Genomic DNA, 16,597 nt, shown 5'->3' on the forward strand with positions numbered 1-16,597 from the left:
CGAATAATAAAAATCATTATGGACAAAATCTCTGAACTTGAACATTATGGGCAAGTGTTATCCTGTACTGTTGAAATTGATACGGTAACATGGGCTGCTTTTTTCCTCCAAAAACTCAAGATATGATACGGTAGATATGGGTGGCACGTAGCACCGGGACGGTAAGAACAGAACAGGCAGGGCATGGCCCTTAAATCTCGGCTCTTCTAGTAGTAGAGTTGGAAGCATTTCTTATCTTGTGAATCTATGTATACGGCCGGGAGGGATAGTGAGAACGTGGGCCGGGAATGTGGGACCGGGCGCACGCGGGCTTTAAAAGCGGAACGTGACACGACCGGTCGCACTCAGCCCGACATTACTTGTTTGTGTCGCAAAGTAGGAGCTCGAATTTCAAGGCTCACAGTTTTGCGAAGCACGCTTTAAGCTTGGGGCCTGGCCGTCATGTTTGGCTAGGTCACCCGGAAAACCTTCCCTCCGTCTCTGTAAGTGTGGTGACGATATAATAAAGCTTCGTATGATTTTCTAAAAAAACTTGTTTGTGTCGTGGTACAAGTAAAAGCGGCCTTGGAGCGAAGCCGTTTGCAGCCAACGCTCCGGCCGGCGCCATGTGCTTCGACGTCTCTTTCGTTTCCGTGTCAAAGTGGGCGTCAATGCTGCTCAGTCAGGAGTACACAGTTTTTGTCACGTTTGGCTTTAATGTTTAGGAGGAGGGGCTGGTGTCTGGTGATCTCGACGCTCTTTCTGTCATGTGCTCCGGCACTCTGGTTAGCAAGAGAGTGACCCGGATGCCCCCACAGGAAAATGCCGCGATTTGCGCTGGGGCACGGCATGATGCTGGGAGGAACATCCAAACCGGGGCGTGTCCGTCGTGGTTGTGATCGTAGTAGTGGTAGCTGCAGTAGAACCCACTGTGTAGGGCGAAACCTTTGACCTTTGGTTTTCGCAGTCGGGCTCGTGGTGTGAGGAGGGTGCGACCCGTGACACTCTCCACTGCTCCGTCCTCTGGTTTCACTGACATGGAACACCCCAGGCCATGCTCCGACGAGCAAATGGCCCATATACCCCCTACCCCTCGTTCCTTCCGTCACCGGTGGCCCGGTTCTCGACTGACCCGGAATGTCCAAGAGGGCCATCTCGTCCTTTCGCCCTGTCGTCGACCAGTACCGCGCGTGAACCAGCTCACCCTGCATGGTCGGTCCGTCGTCGTCCTCGCCTCTGCGACGCTGCCCACTCCCCTGCCCCTGGCACCACCTGTGTCCACCACGCCAAATTTACCATCCTACCCCATGACTAGATGGATTACTCGCCGCTGATGATTCGCTTGCGTGCCATGTAGTATATCTGTTTCTGATGTGCTGATGGTTTGGCTAACGTGTGATGGTGTTTTGTGTCAATGTGCGTGCCGGGTGGCGTGCCGGAAGTCTGGCTTGGTGCGGTTCACGATCAACCTGGTGCTGATCACCAACGTGGCGGGGGCGGGGGACCTGGTGCGCGCCAGCATGAAGGGGTCCAGCACCGGGGCCGAATTTTTTATTAATAGTAATTAATAATCCAGTAATTCTTAAACTAGTCAAGGGTGGGCGAAAATTTGAAAAATAGGAAGGACGCCATTGAGGACAGCGTCCAGTCCCGGATGCTATTGTAGACAGCGTCCAGGCCTGGACGCTATGGCAAGTGACGTCCAATTAAGAGGTTGGCCTACCCCTTAGATCGGACTAAACTGGGTCGCTTCGTACTGACTTATGGAACTTTCATGGGCTATAAACCCTAGTACGCATGTAGTCGTCGATCCTTGACCACGACGTACGGTAAGCACCCTCCCGTAGCCGACAACACTGAGGGGCGGCATCGTCCCACCACCCACTCTCCATTAGGATCCTCCAATCGATCTTGTTGTTGATTCATGTTTATTGTTCTACGATCCTACTGCATCTTTCTTGTTTGAATCATCTATACAACTGATTCAATGATTTACAAGTGGATACTTTATACATTATTGGACTGTTGTTCCTGGGTTATGGTTCTTAATTGGCTAGTCCATGAGAAGCCAAATTTTCAATTATCAGTTTATAGTAGATCAATTTAAAATTATGTTATTCACTTCCTACATGTTCATGTTTGTAGGTGAGTATAAGAACACGTTAATCGTTCTGGTTTACGTAGATGGTGAAGTGCAACATGAATCCATGGGTGTGGAGTATAGTGTTCACTTTTGAAGACATCAAGAGTGAGACATGTTGAGGGATGGGGACTCGTGTCAGTGCCTGGCCTCCGTAGATGGTCGGTCCGGTTTTTTCTATCCCCATCAGTTCCAGCCGCCCCCTCTGTTTCACCCACACATTAACAGGACATGTTCGTGTCCCGTGTACAGCCACACCAGTTTCACAGGAACAGAAGCACCACACTGCGTTTGAGTCAGCCAGATGCCTGTTTTGACCAACACGTGTCGTTCTGGATCTGGATACAGAAGTTTATTTTTTAGTTCATGAAGATCCAGCTATCATTTGTATTGCGATATGATGATTTTTGTGGCGAGTTCGAGTTTGTTCGTATGATGATCTTGTATTCGGTGAGATTTATTCGTAATAATCTTGGTATTTTCGTTTTTTAAAGCAGCATAGGTTTTTTAAAGCAGCATAGGTTCGAAGAGTAGTTAACTACTACCTCTTTTACTTTGCGCCATAGAGGGCCCAGGTTCTGTACATTAGTCTGCCATCGCGGACGCAGCTGCTGTCCATCCTGACGTCGCGGAGCACAGCTGCTGCCCATCAGCCTGTGTCAATTGTACTAGAGATTCCAAAACGTAGCCTGTATGCTAGGGAATCAGAATCTTGCTTCTTTTTATGAGCACGCTTGCCATCGTTCTCGTCAAGTCCTGTCGTGAACATTGGCCTACTAAGGCCCATCCAAAATTCGAAATTCATAGACTTCGCGGCAGATAATTAAGGACTAAGCGTCTGGCCAACTGCTATGTGCACATATTTCCATGAAACATGAAAACGATTGGAAAGCTGTGATAAGGGATACCGTGTAGCCCAGCTATGAAAAATCGTTCTCAAAATCAAAAAATATATTTAGGTTGACATAACAATACACTTTCTTAGAATATGCAATACATATATTGATATAGATGCATGTAGGCGGCACGTGCGGGTACGGGAACCTGTACAGCCAAGGGTATACGGGGTGAACAACGCGGCGCTGAGCACGGCGCTGTTCAACGAGGGGGAGAGGTGCGGGGCGTGCTTCGAGATCCTGTGCGTGAACCAGCCGGGGTGGGCGTGGTGCCTCCCGCACTAGTAGAAAAGGGGGCAAAGGTCCAGGCCGGGTCAACCCATTAGTCCCGGTTCAGTCAAGAACCGGGACCCATGGGGGCATTGGACCCGGTTCGTGAGCCCCGGGGGGCGGCCGGGCCACGTGGGCCATTGGTCCCGGTTCGTCTGGACCTTTTGGTCCCGGTTGGTGGGACCAACCGGCATTGGCCTCGCTCCTGACCCACCACCATTGGTCCCGGTTGGTGGCTCAAATCGGGACCAACGGCTAAATAATACAAAAAACAAACAAAAAAACTGGAAATAAAAATAAAAATAGCAACAATAAGTATTTATTTATTTTCTTTTATGATAATTCTTTTTGTTATTAAAGTTTTTAACAAAATTCTAATTACTTATTTATTTTCTTTTATGATAACTCTTTTTGCTTTTAGTGTTTTGAACATAATTCTAATTACTTATTTATTTTCTTTTCTGATAATTCTTTTTGCTATTAAAGTTTGTAACAAAGTTCTAATTACTAATTTATTTTCTTTTATGCTAATTCTTTTTGCTTTTAATGTTTTGAACTAAATTCTAATTACTTATTTATTTTTCTTTTATGATAAATTTTTTTGCTATTAAAGTTTATAACAAAATTCTATATAATTTTAGTTTCAATAATGGTAGACGTTTATAAAATCTTTTTAATTGATTCCTTTAGTACCAGTTTTAAGGCTGTTACAAAGGCAATTTATTTGGCACAGGTTTTAAGGCTGGGGCCCCACGAGCACCTCTTAGTACCGGTTCGTGGCATGAACCGGTAAAAGTGTTTTTTAGTTGATTCTTTCTGCAGCTGTTTTTTAGTCCTGCCTCACCAAGCGAAAGGCACTCGCAGCGGTTTATAAGCCCTGAGTGTAGAGACGATGAAGGGAGAAGCGCAGTGCTCACCTGCACGTTGGCCTAAAGCTAAGCAACGTGCAGGTGAGCATTGCACCTCTCTTTTATTTTGGAATGGTATCATCATAATAGTTGTGGAGAAAGTCTTCACTTTTTGTTGTAAGTAGAAACAAAATAAAATAAATAAAGCAAGAAAGAAAACAAAAAAACAAAAAAAGTGATTTCAAATTTAAAAACTAATGACACTAACAGAAAGTTTATAATTTTTCTAAAACTAAAAGCAAAAAGAATTAAAAAATAAAGCAATAAACAAAATAAAATAAACAATGCAGAAAACAAAACAAAAAACCTGGGGAAAAAATAAAAATAGCAACAATAACTAAAGAAAACAAAAAAACAAAAAAAGTGCCTCCTACTAGGCCCCCACGGCCTGAATACGACTAAAAACCCTACCATGGACCAGGATTCAGCCCCGCAGAAGGCCAACAGGCAAAGCAATGTCAGATTAGGCCCATATGCCTGCAGTTCAGAGGAGTTCGAGTGGGAAGAGGCAGCGGAGCTTATAAACAGGTGCGGGGCGCTCTCAACTAGCGAGGTGGGACTAAACTCCCACCACCACGCCGCTGTGCAAAGCCGTTGGTCCCGGTTGGAGGCACGAACCGGGACCAATGCCACCCTTTGGTCCCGGTTCGTGGCACCAACCGGGACCAATGACCCCCTTTAGTCCCGGTTCATGCCACTAACCGGGACCAAAGGCCGCCGCTTCCCACCCTTTGGGCTGCTGAAAAGAGGCATTTGGTCCCGATTGGCGGCACGAACCGGGACTAAAGGGGGCATTGGTCCCAGTTGGTCTCACGAACGGGGACCAATGCTTTGCCTATATAAGTAGCACTCCTGAAAATTTGGTTCAGTTCCTTCTTCCCCGCGCCCGACGTCGCGAGGCTGCCGTCTCCGATTCGCCGTCGCCGTCGTCGTCGTTGCCCCGCGCCGTCCCTTGCCGCCCCGACGTCGTCGCCGCCCCGCGCCGTCATCGCCCCGCGCCGTTGCCGCCCCGCCCCGGCGCCGTACGTCGCCGCTCCGCCCCGCCCCGTCCCGACACCGTCGCCGCCCCGCGCCATCGTCGCCCCGCGCCGTCGCCGCCCCGCCCCGACGCCGTACGTCGCCGCCCCGCCCCGCCCCGTCCCGATTTTTTGCTAATTTATTTATTTGATGTAGTAGTTAATTTAGATGTGTAGTATAATTTAGATGTGTACTTAATTGAGTTAGATTTTGTTAGATTTTTTTGTAGTTCATAGATTTTTTTGTTAGATGTGTAGTAATTTAGATGTGTAGTTCATAGATTTATTTTCATATTGTGTAATTTGTTCATTCTTTTCTGTTAATAGATTTTATTTGGTGATATTATTGTTGAATATGCAAGTTTGTATGTTCGTATATATGCAAAGATCGAATATGTCAATTTTTTATGATTTTTTTCTGTTCATAGAATTTTTATGATTTTTTTCTGTTGTAATTTTGTTCATAGAATTTTAATGATTTTTTTGTTCACAGAATTTCCTTTTTCAATTTATGTATATGATCATATTGTGTATGTATAGGAAAATTGTGCAGGATCAAAGTCATTTATGAATATGTTCATATTTAGAATAGAGGAAAAAGGAAAATAAGAAGAGAAAGTGTTTAATATAATTAGTTAGAAAAATAATAGAACTATAGTTAAACTAGTTTATTTTTAGTAAGTACTACTTTATTTTATTTATAGTAAGTGCTTCATATATAGTTGAACTACCTAGTTGATTTAATAAAACAATTTATTTTACTATATATAGAAGTAGTTTATTTTTAGTAAGTACTACCTTATTTATTTATAGTAAGTGCTTAGTAGTTGAACTAGTTGATTTAATTAATAAAACTACTTTATTTAACTATATATAAAAGTAGTTCCCGCATCGATGTCGACGATGCCTATCCCGCATCCTCGTCGTCGTCGACTCGGCGGTGGAGGCCTGCTTGATCAGGGCCATGTTCGGGACTGGGCTCCGCCGGGCTGGTATTGGGAGGTGCTACCTTCTGGGGGACGTAGGTTGGTGAGGAGGCAGCCCGTTATTGACCCGATCCTTGTTTGGTGGCGGTCGCGTGGGCCAGTGACGGTGCCGGGGCTTCCGGACACCGCGGAGGTGGTACGTCACCGTGTCAGCGAGGAGGACGAGCACGTCCGTCGCTACATGGTTGCGTTGGAGGGCAGGTTCGACAATACCTGGTAAGTTCTTCAGGGATCTCACTGGAGCTATGATCATGTGATCGTTCCTTATCTTTGGGTGTCCACCGCCCGCGATGATACCCGTCGGGCGCTATGGTTCTAGCTGTATTAATTAGCGATGTTATATGTATGATAGTATTCGAGGAGTATTCGATGATGTACGGACACAAGAGATGATGTACTTTTGGTTATAATTGAATGCGTGCTAATTTGAATACTACTTTATTTTACGAGTTGGTTTTGCTTATTGAATGCTCATATTGGAAAAGTACTCCTACTTTGAATGCTAAAATTGAAGAGCACTCTATGCAGAAATCTAGGAGCCACCTCCATCATCCACACCGTCATGGGGGTAGCTTCTCCTTCATTCCCGTGTGCTAGACAATTCGGTGTAATAATAATGCACTCGGGAATGAAAGCAGGAGCTACGTACCATCACCGATAGTCAACCCGTGATTAATAATAATGATATAATTTAGGTTTTTATTACATATATTTAATTGTACAAGTTTAATATTTGAATTATGAGCTTAGGCCGGAAATGTCGTACTCGGACGATGAAAACCGCCCGGGGGAGTGCAACTGGTGCCACGACGACCGATGTATGTGCGACACATTCATTGAGCTGGACGAAGATCGGCCTTCAGCATTAAGCTCGAGGAGACCTTCGATGTTCATATGGTACGCAGCGACGACATAGTTTTTTTCGTAATTAAGCACGACTTCAACTATTTTAACGTGTATTTTTCATCTTTTTAATTCGACTAGCTTATCCCATGCTATGCAAGGCGTTATGTCTTGAAGAGGATGGGTTTTGAAGACCATGAAAGTATGGAAACCAAAAAAATTCTCTTAAGGACCCATCATGGTGTGGATTTTCAAGTAAAGTTGTACAATGCTGAGAGTGTAACCCATTTTGGTTGCAAAAATTGGGAAGCACTTTGCAAGATATATGGTTTTGATGAGGGTATGCTTGTCACCATGGATCTTGGTGATCCTACAATCCAACAAGACAATATGGGCATTTGGGTCCTTGTGGATACACCTCCAATTCTTCCCTCGTGTGAGCTTAACATAGTTATTAAGTAATTTATATTGTTTATTTCAAAAATAGTTGACAACTTGTTTCCATTGACAGCTTATTTTCATTCTTCAAAGAATGTGCGGAAAATGGTAGACAAAACCCACTACACCGATGGCTCCGAATTAACTTATAAGGAGAAAAATCATCTGATCGCATTTTGTACTGATCTTGAGAATTACAATGTCTACAATCGAACTCCTCAACATTATGGTCAATACGTGTCACTAGTACACGTGTTGAACTACGGTAACTACCATGGAGATACCCTGATAAGATTTTTACTATTACGACATCCCTGCATCTTTTTAAACTTCTAAAACTAATACATCATTGCTAACTATGAAGTTATTACTATGTTTTTCAACAGATAATCCCAAATGATTGTGTGCCTCATCTGATGTATACACACGGTCGCCTTGATGTTTTGAACATACAACCAGATCGTCCTACGAATCTTAACTGTCCATACTGGATTTCTAAAATAAGTGGAGACATTACAATCAAAGAATGGAAAAATTTTATGGACAGTCGTAAGGAGCTTCTTGCAAGCAAAAGGAGGCGCAGCGCAAGAATTGGAGACATGATGATCTCCATTTTTCATAATGGAGAGTCAGGGTCTATATTGTTTTATGCTATTTTACCTTAAGGGTGTTTAGGTCCTACCTGATAGTGATGATCATGTGCTAAAAACAATTATGTAGGGTTGGGTTCGATGACTATGAGGATGATGATCGTATGACTTGTTATTAATAACGAGTAGAAGTTGTATGATGATGCATGATTAGTAGGACTTGTTATTATATATGATGATGTATGATGCGAGCATGCATGAGTTATTATATATCAGCGGGTGAAATAAACATATCAGTAGCGTTGGTAAACTAAGGACGAAGATATAAGAGAGGACACTTCTCTCTATTAGCTAGCTAATAACAACCTAAAATTAACCCCCAAAACCCCAAAACCAGCCAATTTTTTTTTTAAAAAAAGAAAAACCTCAGCTGCTAACACATGGAATCCTTTTGGTCCCGGTTCATGTCACCAACCGGGACCAAAGGCCCCCTTGCCTGGACTGCTCGCAGTGGCCACGTGGAGGCCCATCTGTCCCGGTTCGTGTTAGAACCGGGACTAAAGGGTGGAGGCATTAGTAACGACCCTTTAGTCCCGGTTTAAGAACCGGGACAAAAAACCCTCACCAACCGGGACAAATGCCTTGTTTTCTACCAGTGCCGGGAGGCCGTCCATCTTCGTCACCGTCACCAACTTCTACCCGCCCAACTACGCGCTGCCCTCGGACGACAGCGGCTGGTGCAACCCGCCCCGCCCCCACTTCGACGTTGCCATGCCCATGTTCCTCCACATGGCCCAGTACCGCGCCGGCATCGTCCCCGGCCAATGGGGAGAGCGCTGTTTACCCGGCAGAGTGATTCCTTTCCTTCGCGTATTTTGAGACGTCCTTGAATTCCACAGAAAAAAAAGGAAAAGAGATATGTCTTCTGTCCCGTCAGATAATTAATTTCCCTTATCCTCGCCGTCACTTGCAGAGTAGCATGCGAATAATAAAATTCATTATGGACAAAATCTCTGAACTTGAGTATTATCCTGTACTGTTGAAATTGATACGGTAACATGGGCTGCTTTTTTCCTCCAAAAACTCAAGATATGATACGGTAGATATGGGTGGCACGTAGCACCGGGACGGTAAGAACAGAACAGGCAGGGCATGGCCCTTAAATCTCGGCTCTTCTAGTAGTAGAGTTGGAAGCATTTCTTAGGGCATGTACAATGGTTGATAAGGTAGTCTTATCTTAAATATTGCATGTAATTTAGAGATGACAAAAAAACATGTCTACAATGGGTCATCTCTTAGCTTTATCTTCAATAACTAGTTATTCCTAAAAACATGGTGAGACATATTGTGCTAAGAGATCATCTCTTGCCTTCTCTTAATTAAGAGAAGACAAGCCTTCTCTTATGATTTCTCTCTCCTCCACCTCATCATTTATCCTACGTGACATTGCTAAGATAGAACCATTGTACATGCCCTTATCTTGTGAATCTATGTATACGGCCGGGAGGGATAGTGAGAACGTGACCGGGAATGTGCACCACCGGGACCGGGCGCACGCGGGCTTTAAAAGCGGAACGTGACACGATTGGTCGCACTCGGCCCACCATTACTTCTTTGTGTCGTGGTACGAGTAAAAGCGGCCTTGGAGCGACGCTGGTTCCAGCCAACGCTACGGCCGGCGCCATGTGCTTCGACGTCTCTTTTGTTTCCGTGTCAAAGTGGGCGTCAATGCTGCTCAGGAGTACACTGTTTTTGTCACGTTTGGCTTTAATGTTTAGGAGTAGTAGTTGGTGTCTGGTGATCTCGACGCTCTTTCTGTCATGTGCTCCGGCACTCTGGTTAGCGAGGGGTGACCCGGATGCCCCCACAGGAAAATGCCGCGATTTGCGCTGGGGCACGGCATGATGCTGGGAGGAACATCCATACCGGGCGTGTCCGTGGTGGTTGTACTCGTAGTAGTGGTAGCTGCAGTAGAACCCATTCTGTAGGGCACAGAATGCACACACGTGTAAAAGTGCATGCTCTAGCCAATACAACTAAAAGACCGATCTGATGGAAGAGATTAGGCAGCACATTATGCGTCAACAACATCGAAACCTTTGACCTTTGGTTTTCGCAGTCGGGCTCGTGGTGTGAGGAGGGTGCGACCCGTGACACTCTCCACTGCTCCGTCGTCTGGTTTCACTGACATGGAACACCCCAGGCCATGCTCCGACGAGCAAATGGCCCATATACCCCCTACCCCTCGTTCCTTCCGTCACCGGTGGCCCGGTTCTCGACTGACCCGGAATGTCCAAGAGGGCCATCTCGTCCTTTCGCCCTGTCGTCGACCAGTACCGCGCGTGAACCAGCTCACCCTGCATGGTCGGTCCGTCGTCGTCCTCGCCTCTGCGACGCTGCCCACTCCCCTGCCCCTGGCACCACCTGTGTCCACCACGCCAAATTTACCATCCTACCCCATGACTAGATGGATTACTCGCCGCTGATGATTCGCTTGCGTGCCATGTAGTATATCTGTTTCTGATGTGCTGATGGTTTGGCTAACGTGTGATGGTGTTTTGTGTCAATGTGCGTGCAGGGTGGCGTGCCGGAAGTCTGGCTTGGTGCGGTTCACGATCAACCTGGTGCTGATCACCAACGTGGCGGGGACGGGGGACCTGGTGCGCGCCAGCATGAAGGGGTCCAGCACCGGGGCCGAATTTTTTATTAATAGTAATTAATAATCCAGTAATTCTTAAACTAGTCAAGGGTGGGCGAAAATTTGAAAAATAGGAAGGACGCCATTGAGGACAGCGTCCAGTCCCGGATGCTATTGTAGACAGCGTCCAGGCCTGGACGCTATGGCAAGTGACGTCCAATTAAGAGGTTGGCCTACCCCTTAGATCGGACTAAACTGGGTCGTTTCGTACTGACTTATGGAACTTTCATGGGCTATAAACCCTAGTACGCATGTAGTCGTCGATCCTTGACCACGACGTACGGTAAGCACCCTCCCGTAGCCGACAACACTGAGGGGCGGCATCGTCCCACCACCCACTCTCCATTAGGATCCTCCAATCGATCTTGTTGTTGATTCATGTTAGTTGTTGTACGATCCTACTGCATCTTTCTTGTTTGAATCATCTATACAACTGATTCAATGATTTACAAGTGGATACTTTATACATTATTGGATTGTTGTTCCTGGGTTATGGTTCTTAATTGGCTAGTCCATGAGAAGCCAAATTTTCAATTATCAGTTTATAGTAGATCAATTTAAAATTATGTTATTCACTTCCTACACGTTCATGTTTGTAGGTGAGTATAAGAACACGTTAATCGTTCTGGTTTACGTAGATGGTGAAGTGCAACATGGATCCATGGGTGTGGAGTATAGTGTTCCTCCCAAATTAACATTTCCAGCATGCGAGAAAACCACTTTTGAAGAGATCAAGAGTGAGACATGTCGAGGGCTTGGGCATGTTAATGTCGGTGCTCAAAACAACCTGAATATCCAAGCTTGTTATGATATTGGATCTCCCGGACCACATTATTTTTAATTAATTCCATTATATGAGGAAAGAGGGTGGAACATGATTTTTGAGCAGACCAAGTCCCGGACAACGTGGCAAGTGATAGAGTTATATGTTAATTTCACGCCAAATCAAGACATGTTGAGCCAAGTCAGCGGTGGAAGCAGCATACCAATAATTGAAAGGCAATCACAAAGGTATGGAAGTTTGATACAATCACCATTGCATCAAACATCTGTTAGTGCCTTCTCAAATAGTAATACACGTGGTCCTGATTTTTACAGGGAAAATGCTCCATCTTCCACTCATTGTAATATGACAAATGATTTGCCAACAAGTACTGTTAATGAATCATTTGACCAGGAGGATACAGATCCAGAGGAGGACTTGATGGAACATGATGATGACGATGAGCATGATTCCGATGCCGCACCAAGCCAGAGTTCAGACGAAGATTCAGAACCAAGAGTTGCGCATCATGTTAATGCATTTCTGTTCATGTATAGATGTGGACAGAATGATGTGAGAGCCTTTAGTGACATATCTATACTAACGGAGAAGACAACAAATGAAGGTTTTTTTGGATGTAAGAAACGCTTTCAGAGCCCATTGTCAAAGCATCAGATTTTTGATTCAAAAGAGCACCTCAAAATTGCGATTGGTGAATTTCACATAAACGCAAACTTGGAAGTGAAGTACAGCACAAGCAGTCAATCTAAACTTATAGCAGAGTGTATTGATGACAACTGCATGTGGAGGCTGTATGCAACACCAACGAAAATTGGTTCATATTGGCAAGTAAGGAAGTGTCCTTATTCTCACACTTGTCGTGCACCGGCTAATAGAACTGACCATTCTCAGTTATCAGCCTCTATAGTGGCAGATGGGATCCGTGAAGCACTGAAGGATGACCTGGAGTTGAGTATAAAAAATGTGCGGGCATTGGTGAGACAACGTTACAGAAATGTGAAACCATCATATAATAAGTTATGGCGTGGAAGGGAGAAGGATATATCACAACTGTTTGGTAGCTGGGAAGGATCATACAATCTTCTCATCCCATTCCTCGAGGCTATTAGAGTTAAAAATCCAGGTACAAAGTATGTTCTTCTATCGAAATCCATGGCACAAGAAGCACTACAAGAAATATGTCAACTTGTGACCACCACTATTGGTCACTGAAAGGTCACAAATTTCCATTTGCGACCTTTTTGTGACCAAAAACAGAAGGTCAAAAGCTGGCCGTCATAAACTGACTATAGCGACCTTTCTTCTGGAATGGTCGAAGACGTTTACGACCAAAATATTCCTACTGTGGCGTTTTGGTCACTAGCAACCTCCCCAGGCCACGTAGGCATCCAGCGTGGCAAGCTGATGTGGCACAAGATTCAGCCCGGTCCAATTCGGTTTTCTACATGGGCCTAGCCCAACAATCCGGCCTATTTATGTTTTTTTCTCATATTAATTTTGGCTAGGTAGATGGGCCAAGCCCAACAATTAAGCCTTCTCATTTTGGGGCCGTGGCCTTTTCTGCTAGAAAGTTTTAGTTTTTTTGTAATATAAAAAAGGTCCACTAGTCAAATGGGTCCCAGATGTCAGGTTCAGGTACGTGGGTCCCAGCTAGCAAGTTCTTATTCTTTATATTTCAATCTAACAGTAAATAAATAACTAGTATTTAAATTGGCACAAACAAAACACACACATAATACTCCAAATATTATCAGGCAGATTCAGTACAGAGCTCCTATTGTACAAATAATATATACTCTTCAAGCTCTACACATAATAAGCTCTAACATATACAAGCTCTACAAGCTCTACACGTGATACATTTACAAGCTCTATACATATACAAGCTCTACAAGCTCTACAAGCTGCCCTGGTGTTAACCCTGGTGCTCTTCAATCTTCTTCAACATGGAGCTCCTTCGGTAGCGAGCACAAACCGGGCACCTGCATCATCATAGGAAGGCAATTTTAGATTATAAAAATGAATGTTCCAAGCACAATTTAGAGAAAAGAACCAAGTAAATTTGCCCTCAATCATACAAACAAAGTTTAGAGAAAACCAAACATGAACAAGCACTTACTATGCAGTTTTTAAAGTTTTTAATACATTTATTTTCTATTAGCAAAACTGAATATGCTACTTCCTGATTCATGGCTGCATAGTCCAGCTAGCTACACCAGTTTGCTCTCATGCAAAAATTAGAAAGAAAAAAAGAACAACAAATAAATCAACATTGATTTCTCTAACACATACAGTAACTTGCTGATATAACTTGTATAACTTGTATATTTGTCGACGGAAAACGGGATGCAAAATCATGTTTCAGTCTAGATCAATCTATCATGAGAAAACATGTATAACTCCCACTATAATTTTTTAATGCAGTTGCGAATTATCCTGAAAATGTGTGCACTTAATCATGGTTAGATCCATCTTACAGAATAGTCAGCTTCAAATATAAGTTAGGTACAGAACAGAATGTATAACCACGAAGTAAGATAGGCCATGCATCAAACACAGAAATACTTTTGAGCCGTTCACTGTCATGTACTACTACCTAACTGGCTAACTCAGCAGCTGTGACTGATGGTACACTGCACCAAATTCCATAATGAATTCCATAACGAGTAGCATCAGTAGCAGCACTGCAAGAGTAGCAGCAGCAGTGAGTAGCTGCGGCATCTGGCGAGCAGCAGCAGTATGCGGCAGCAGGCAGTAGAAAATAACAGGAGCAGCGGCAACAGTACGCGAGCGAGGGGGCTACATGCATAGACACATACATACATACAGGAAGCAAAAGAAGAAGAAACAGAGCAGGGACCTGGTCGATCATGGGCATGAGTACTAACTATACTATAGAAGCAACAGAAGCACATATATATATCCTATTTCTTCCACAAAGTCTTACTTTCCCCGGGTAATTAATCTGGCACAACTAACAGCCCCTTTCTAAGAATTGAATATGCATAAACACCCACAACCATAAATAAACTTACCATACAGAGCATCGCCTTTCTCAGAGTGGTCGAACTCTGTCAATGGGGTCACGATAGACTGGAGCCTCACCCGCCCTCCACGTCTGTTCTGATGGACACACACAAGAATACACCAAGCATCATCCATCAGTTTCTAGCTAGCACGCATAGGACAATGGTATTAATAATTCAAAGGTCAAGGGAATTATTGGTACCTGGTACTCCATAAGCATCTCCGTGTGTTCCCTCTCCTCGTCGCTCGATTCCTTAAAGAACCTGGAGAAAAGAAACAGTCGCATATCAGAATTCAGAACCAAGTTTGATCAGAATATTGTACTGGTAGCTTTGGTAATGGAAGACAGCTACATCACTGTGCTTACTTGGCAAAGCCCTTAAGGGTAACATTGTCCCGGTCGAAGTAGGCGTAGAGGGAGTGGTACTCGTACGAGGCATTGCACTCCACACTGCAATGCCGACATACAGTATTAGTTTTCCTCTAATCAGGACCAGATGCAGGCACTATCTAGCAAGCTAAGAATGGTCAAGTAACTCAAACCAAAACCATTAGTCCTTTGTACAAATTTACAGTAACTTGGTGGTTAAGATCATCAAGTAGGATAAACCCATTAAGAGTAGCAAATATTTTGATAACATCACAGGCTCTGTTTGGCACGCAGAAAATTAATCAGTTGAAGCAGAGGCGATGTTTGGCATCACTGCATCTCTACTTGGAACCTAGAGTAAGAAGCACGGCTAAAAGAGCCCAAGAATTAATTAATCCTGTGTTATTCTTTAACTGGAATGTACGTGCATCATCAACGGAGAGGTGTGAGCTCTGGACTTAATTGGTTGTGAGAATGGACTGGACTGGTATGTTTCAGTCAAGTGATGCAGGATTATCATCATGAGAAAACAACAGATACTGTTGCTGAGCGGGCGGAATAGCACATGATTCATCAAAACTCAAAAGGTATAATTTTGACTGTATGTATAATACAACCAGAAATCTCAAGCAAGAGGTGTCAGAACCTTACCAGCCATGAATGAAGCCTCATTGTTGAGGAGGTTGGGTCACAAGCCGCTGCAGGAGGCTAATCTTCTCCAAGACCTCCACTCGTGTAGGTGCCGTCGAACATGATGGTCATGGTGTACTTGTGAAGGGCACGCAGAAAATGAATCAGTCCAGTCCAAGCATTCCATTTCACCATTTGTGAGATGTGATATGTTTGACAGGTGAAGCATTAGAAATTGGTACCTGAAGAAGATGGAGTTTCTTCCCTGCCGAAACAGCTTGGAAGGAGCCTTGTAGTTTGGTGTGAATTGTTGTTTTATCATCAACAAACACAAGCTATACATCAGTGGATGACATCAGTTATCCATATCTTTACATGATTTGAGATAAATAATATTCTCCATTAGTAAGCCATGCGCACAAGTTACCAGGGAAACCAAATTTTACCTTTAAGCATATCTCACATATGGTGTCCCCCTTCTCGTCGCACCACCTCTGGACGCATGTCCGGTGAGCATACTGAAAGAGACACTGATTCAATTCAGCTACTGCTTTCAGACAAGAGCAATGTACGTATATGCCAAGACGTTTTTACCTTCAAGCTGCCCTTGCAGGAGCAATTGGCCTCCATGCAGGTCTCGTCGCCGTCCTCCTAGCAGATCCTGCACTCCACCAGCACGCCACTCTTCGGCCTGCCGCCACCATGTCCGACGACCACGGCCTCGCCACTTCACGTCGGCGTTGAAGATGAAGCCGCATTGGAGGCCTCGTCGATGGCAGACTGCACCGTGGACGCCGAGCGCGTGGTGGATTTCGTTGTTGGAGTCGTCGGCCCTCCAATCCATCCATCTCCACGAAGAAGGGCTGGACCTTGGCGTCGTTGTACGTCCTGAGCAGAGCAGGGGAGCCATCTCCATCCATCTTCATGGCGCCGTGGCGTGGTGGACAGGGAGAGAAGGTGAGGTGTTGAATCTGGGTCCTTGGCGCCGCTGGTGATGGAGTGAGGGTGGATCTGACCGCTGC

General features: G+C 44.7%; 1 protein-coding gene and 1 pseudogene across 1 annotated transcript; one reads left to right on the plus strand and one right to left on the minus strand.

Moving 5' to 3' along the window:
• Positions 1–3,130: 3,130 nt before the first annotated feature.
• LOC123115223 (expansin-A7-like) overlaps positions 3,131–16,597 on the plus strand; it is a 32,708-nt pseudogene continuing 19,241 nt past the window's right edge.
• LOC123112413 (ferritin-3, chloroplastic) lies at positions 13,276–16,501 on the minus strand. Its single transcript, XM_044533393.1, has 8 exons — positions 16,445–16,501; positions 16,022–16,093; positions 15,768–15,910; positions 14,943–15,026; positions 14,778–14,838; positions 14,584–14,671; positions 14,145–14,232; positions 13,276–13,530 (listed from the first exon to the last, which is right to left on the minus strand). The coding sequence occupies exons 1-7, from the start codon at positions 16,499–16,501 to the stop codon at positions 14,153–14,155; spliced, it is 585 nt and encodes a 194-aa protein (XP_044389328.1). The 3' UTR covers positions 13,276–13,530; positions 14,145–14,152.

This window comes from Triticum aestivum, chromosome 5B (assembly GCF_018294505.1).
Source record: "Triticum aestivum cultivar Chinese Spring chromosome 5B, IWGSC CS RefSeq v2.1, whole genome shotgun sequence".
NCBI lineage: Eukaryota > Viridiplantae > Streptophyta > Magnoliopsida > Poales > Poaceae > Triticum > Triticum aestivum.

What these genes read in the sequence shown, in the direction of transcription:
- LOC123112413 (XM_044533393.1), bottom strand. Translation starts at nt 16,501, where the DNA reads ATGAAGATGGATGGAGATGGCTCCCCTGCTCTGCTCAGGACGTACAAC. An exon ending in ACCCTTAAGGGCTTTGCCAA is followed by an intron (nt 14,839 to 14,942) that starts GTAAGCACAGTG and finishes TCTTTTCTCCAG; the next exon opens with GTTCTTTAAGGAATCGAGCG. An exon ending in GAAAGGCGATGCTCTGTATG is followed by an intron (nt 14,233 to 14,583) that starts GTAAGTTTATTT and finishes CTACTCTTGCAG; the next exon opens with TGCTGCTACTGATGCTACTC.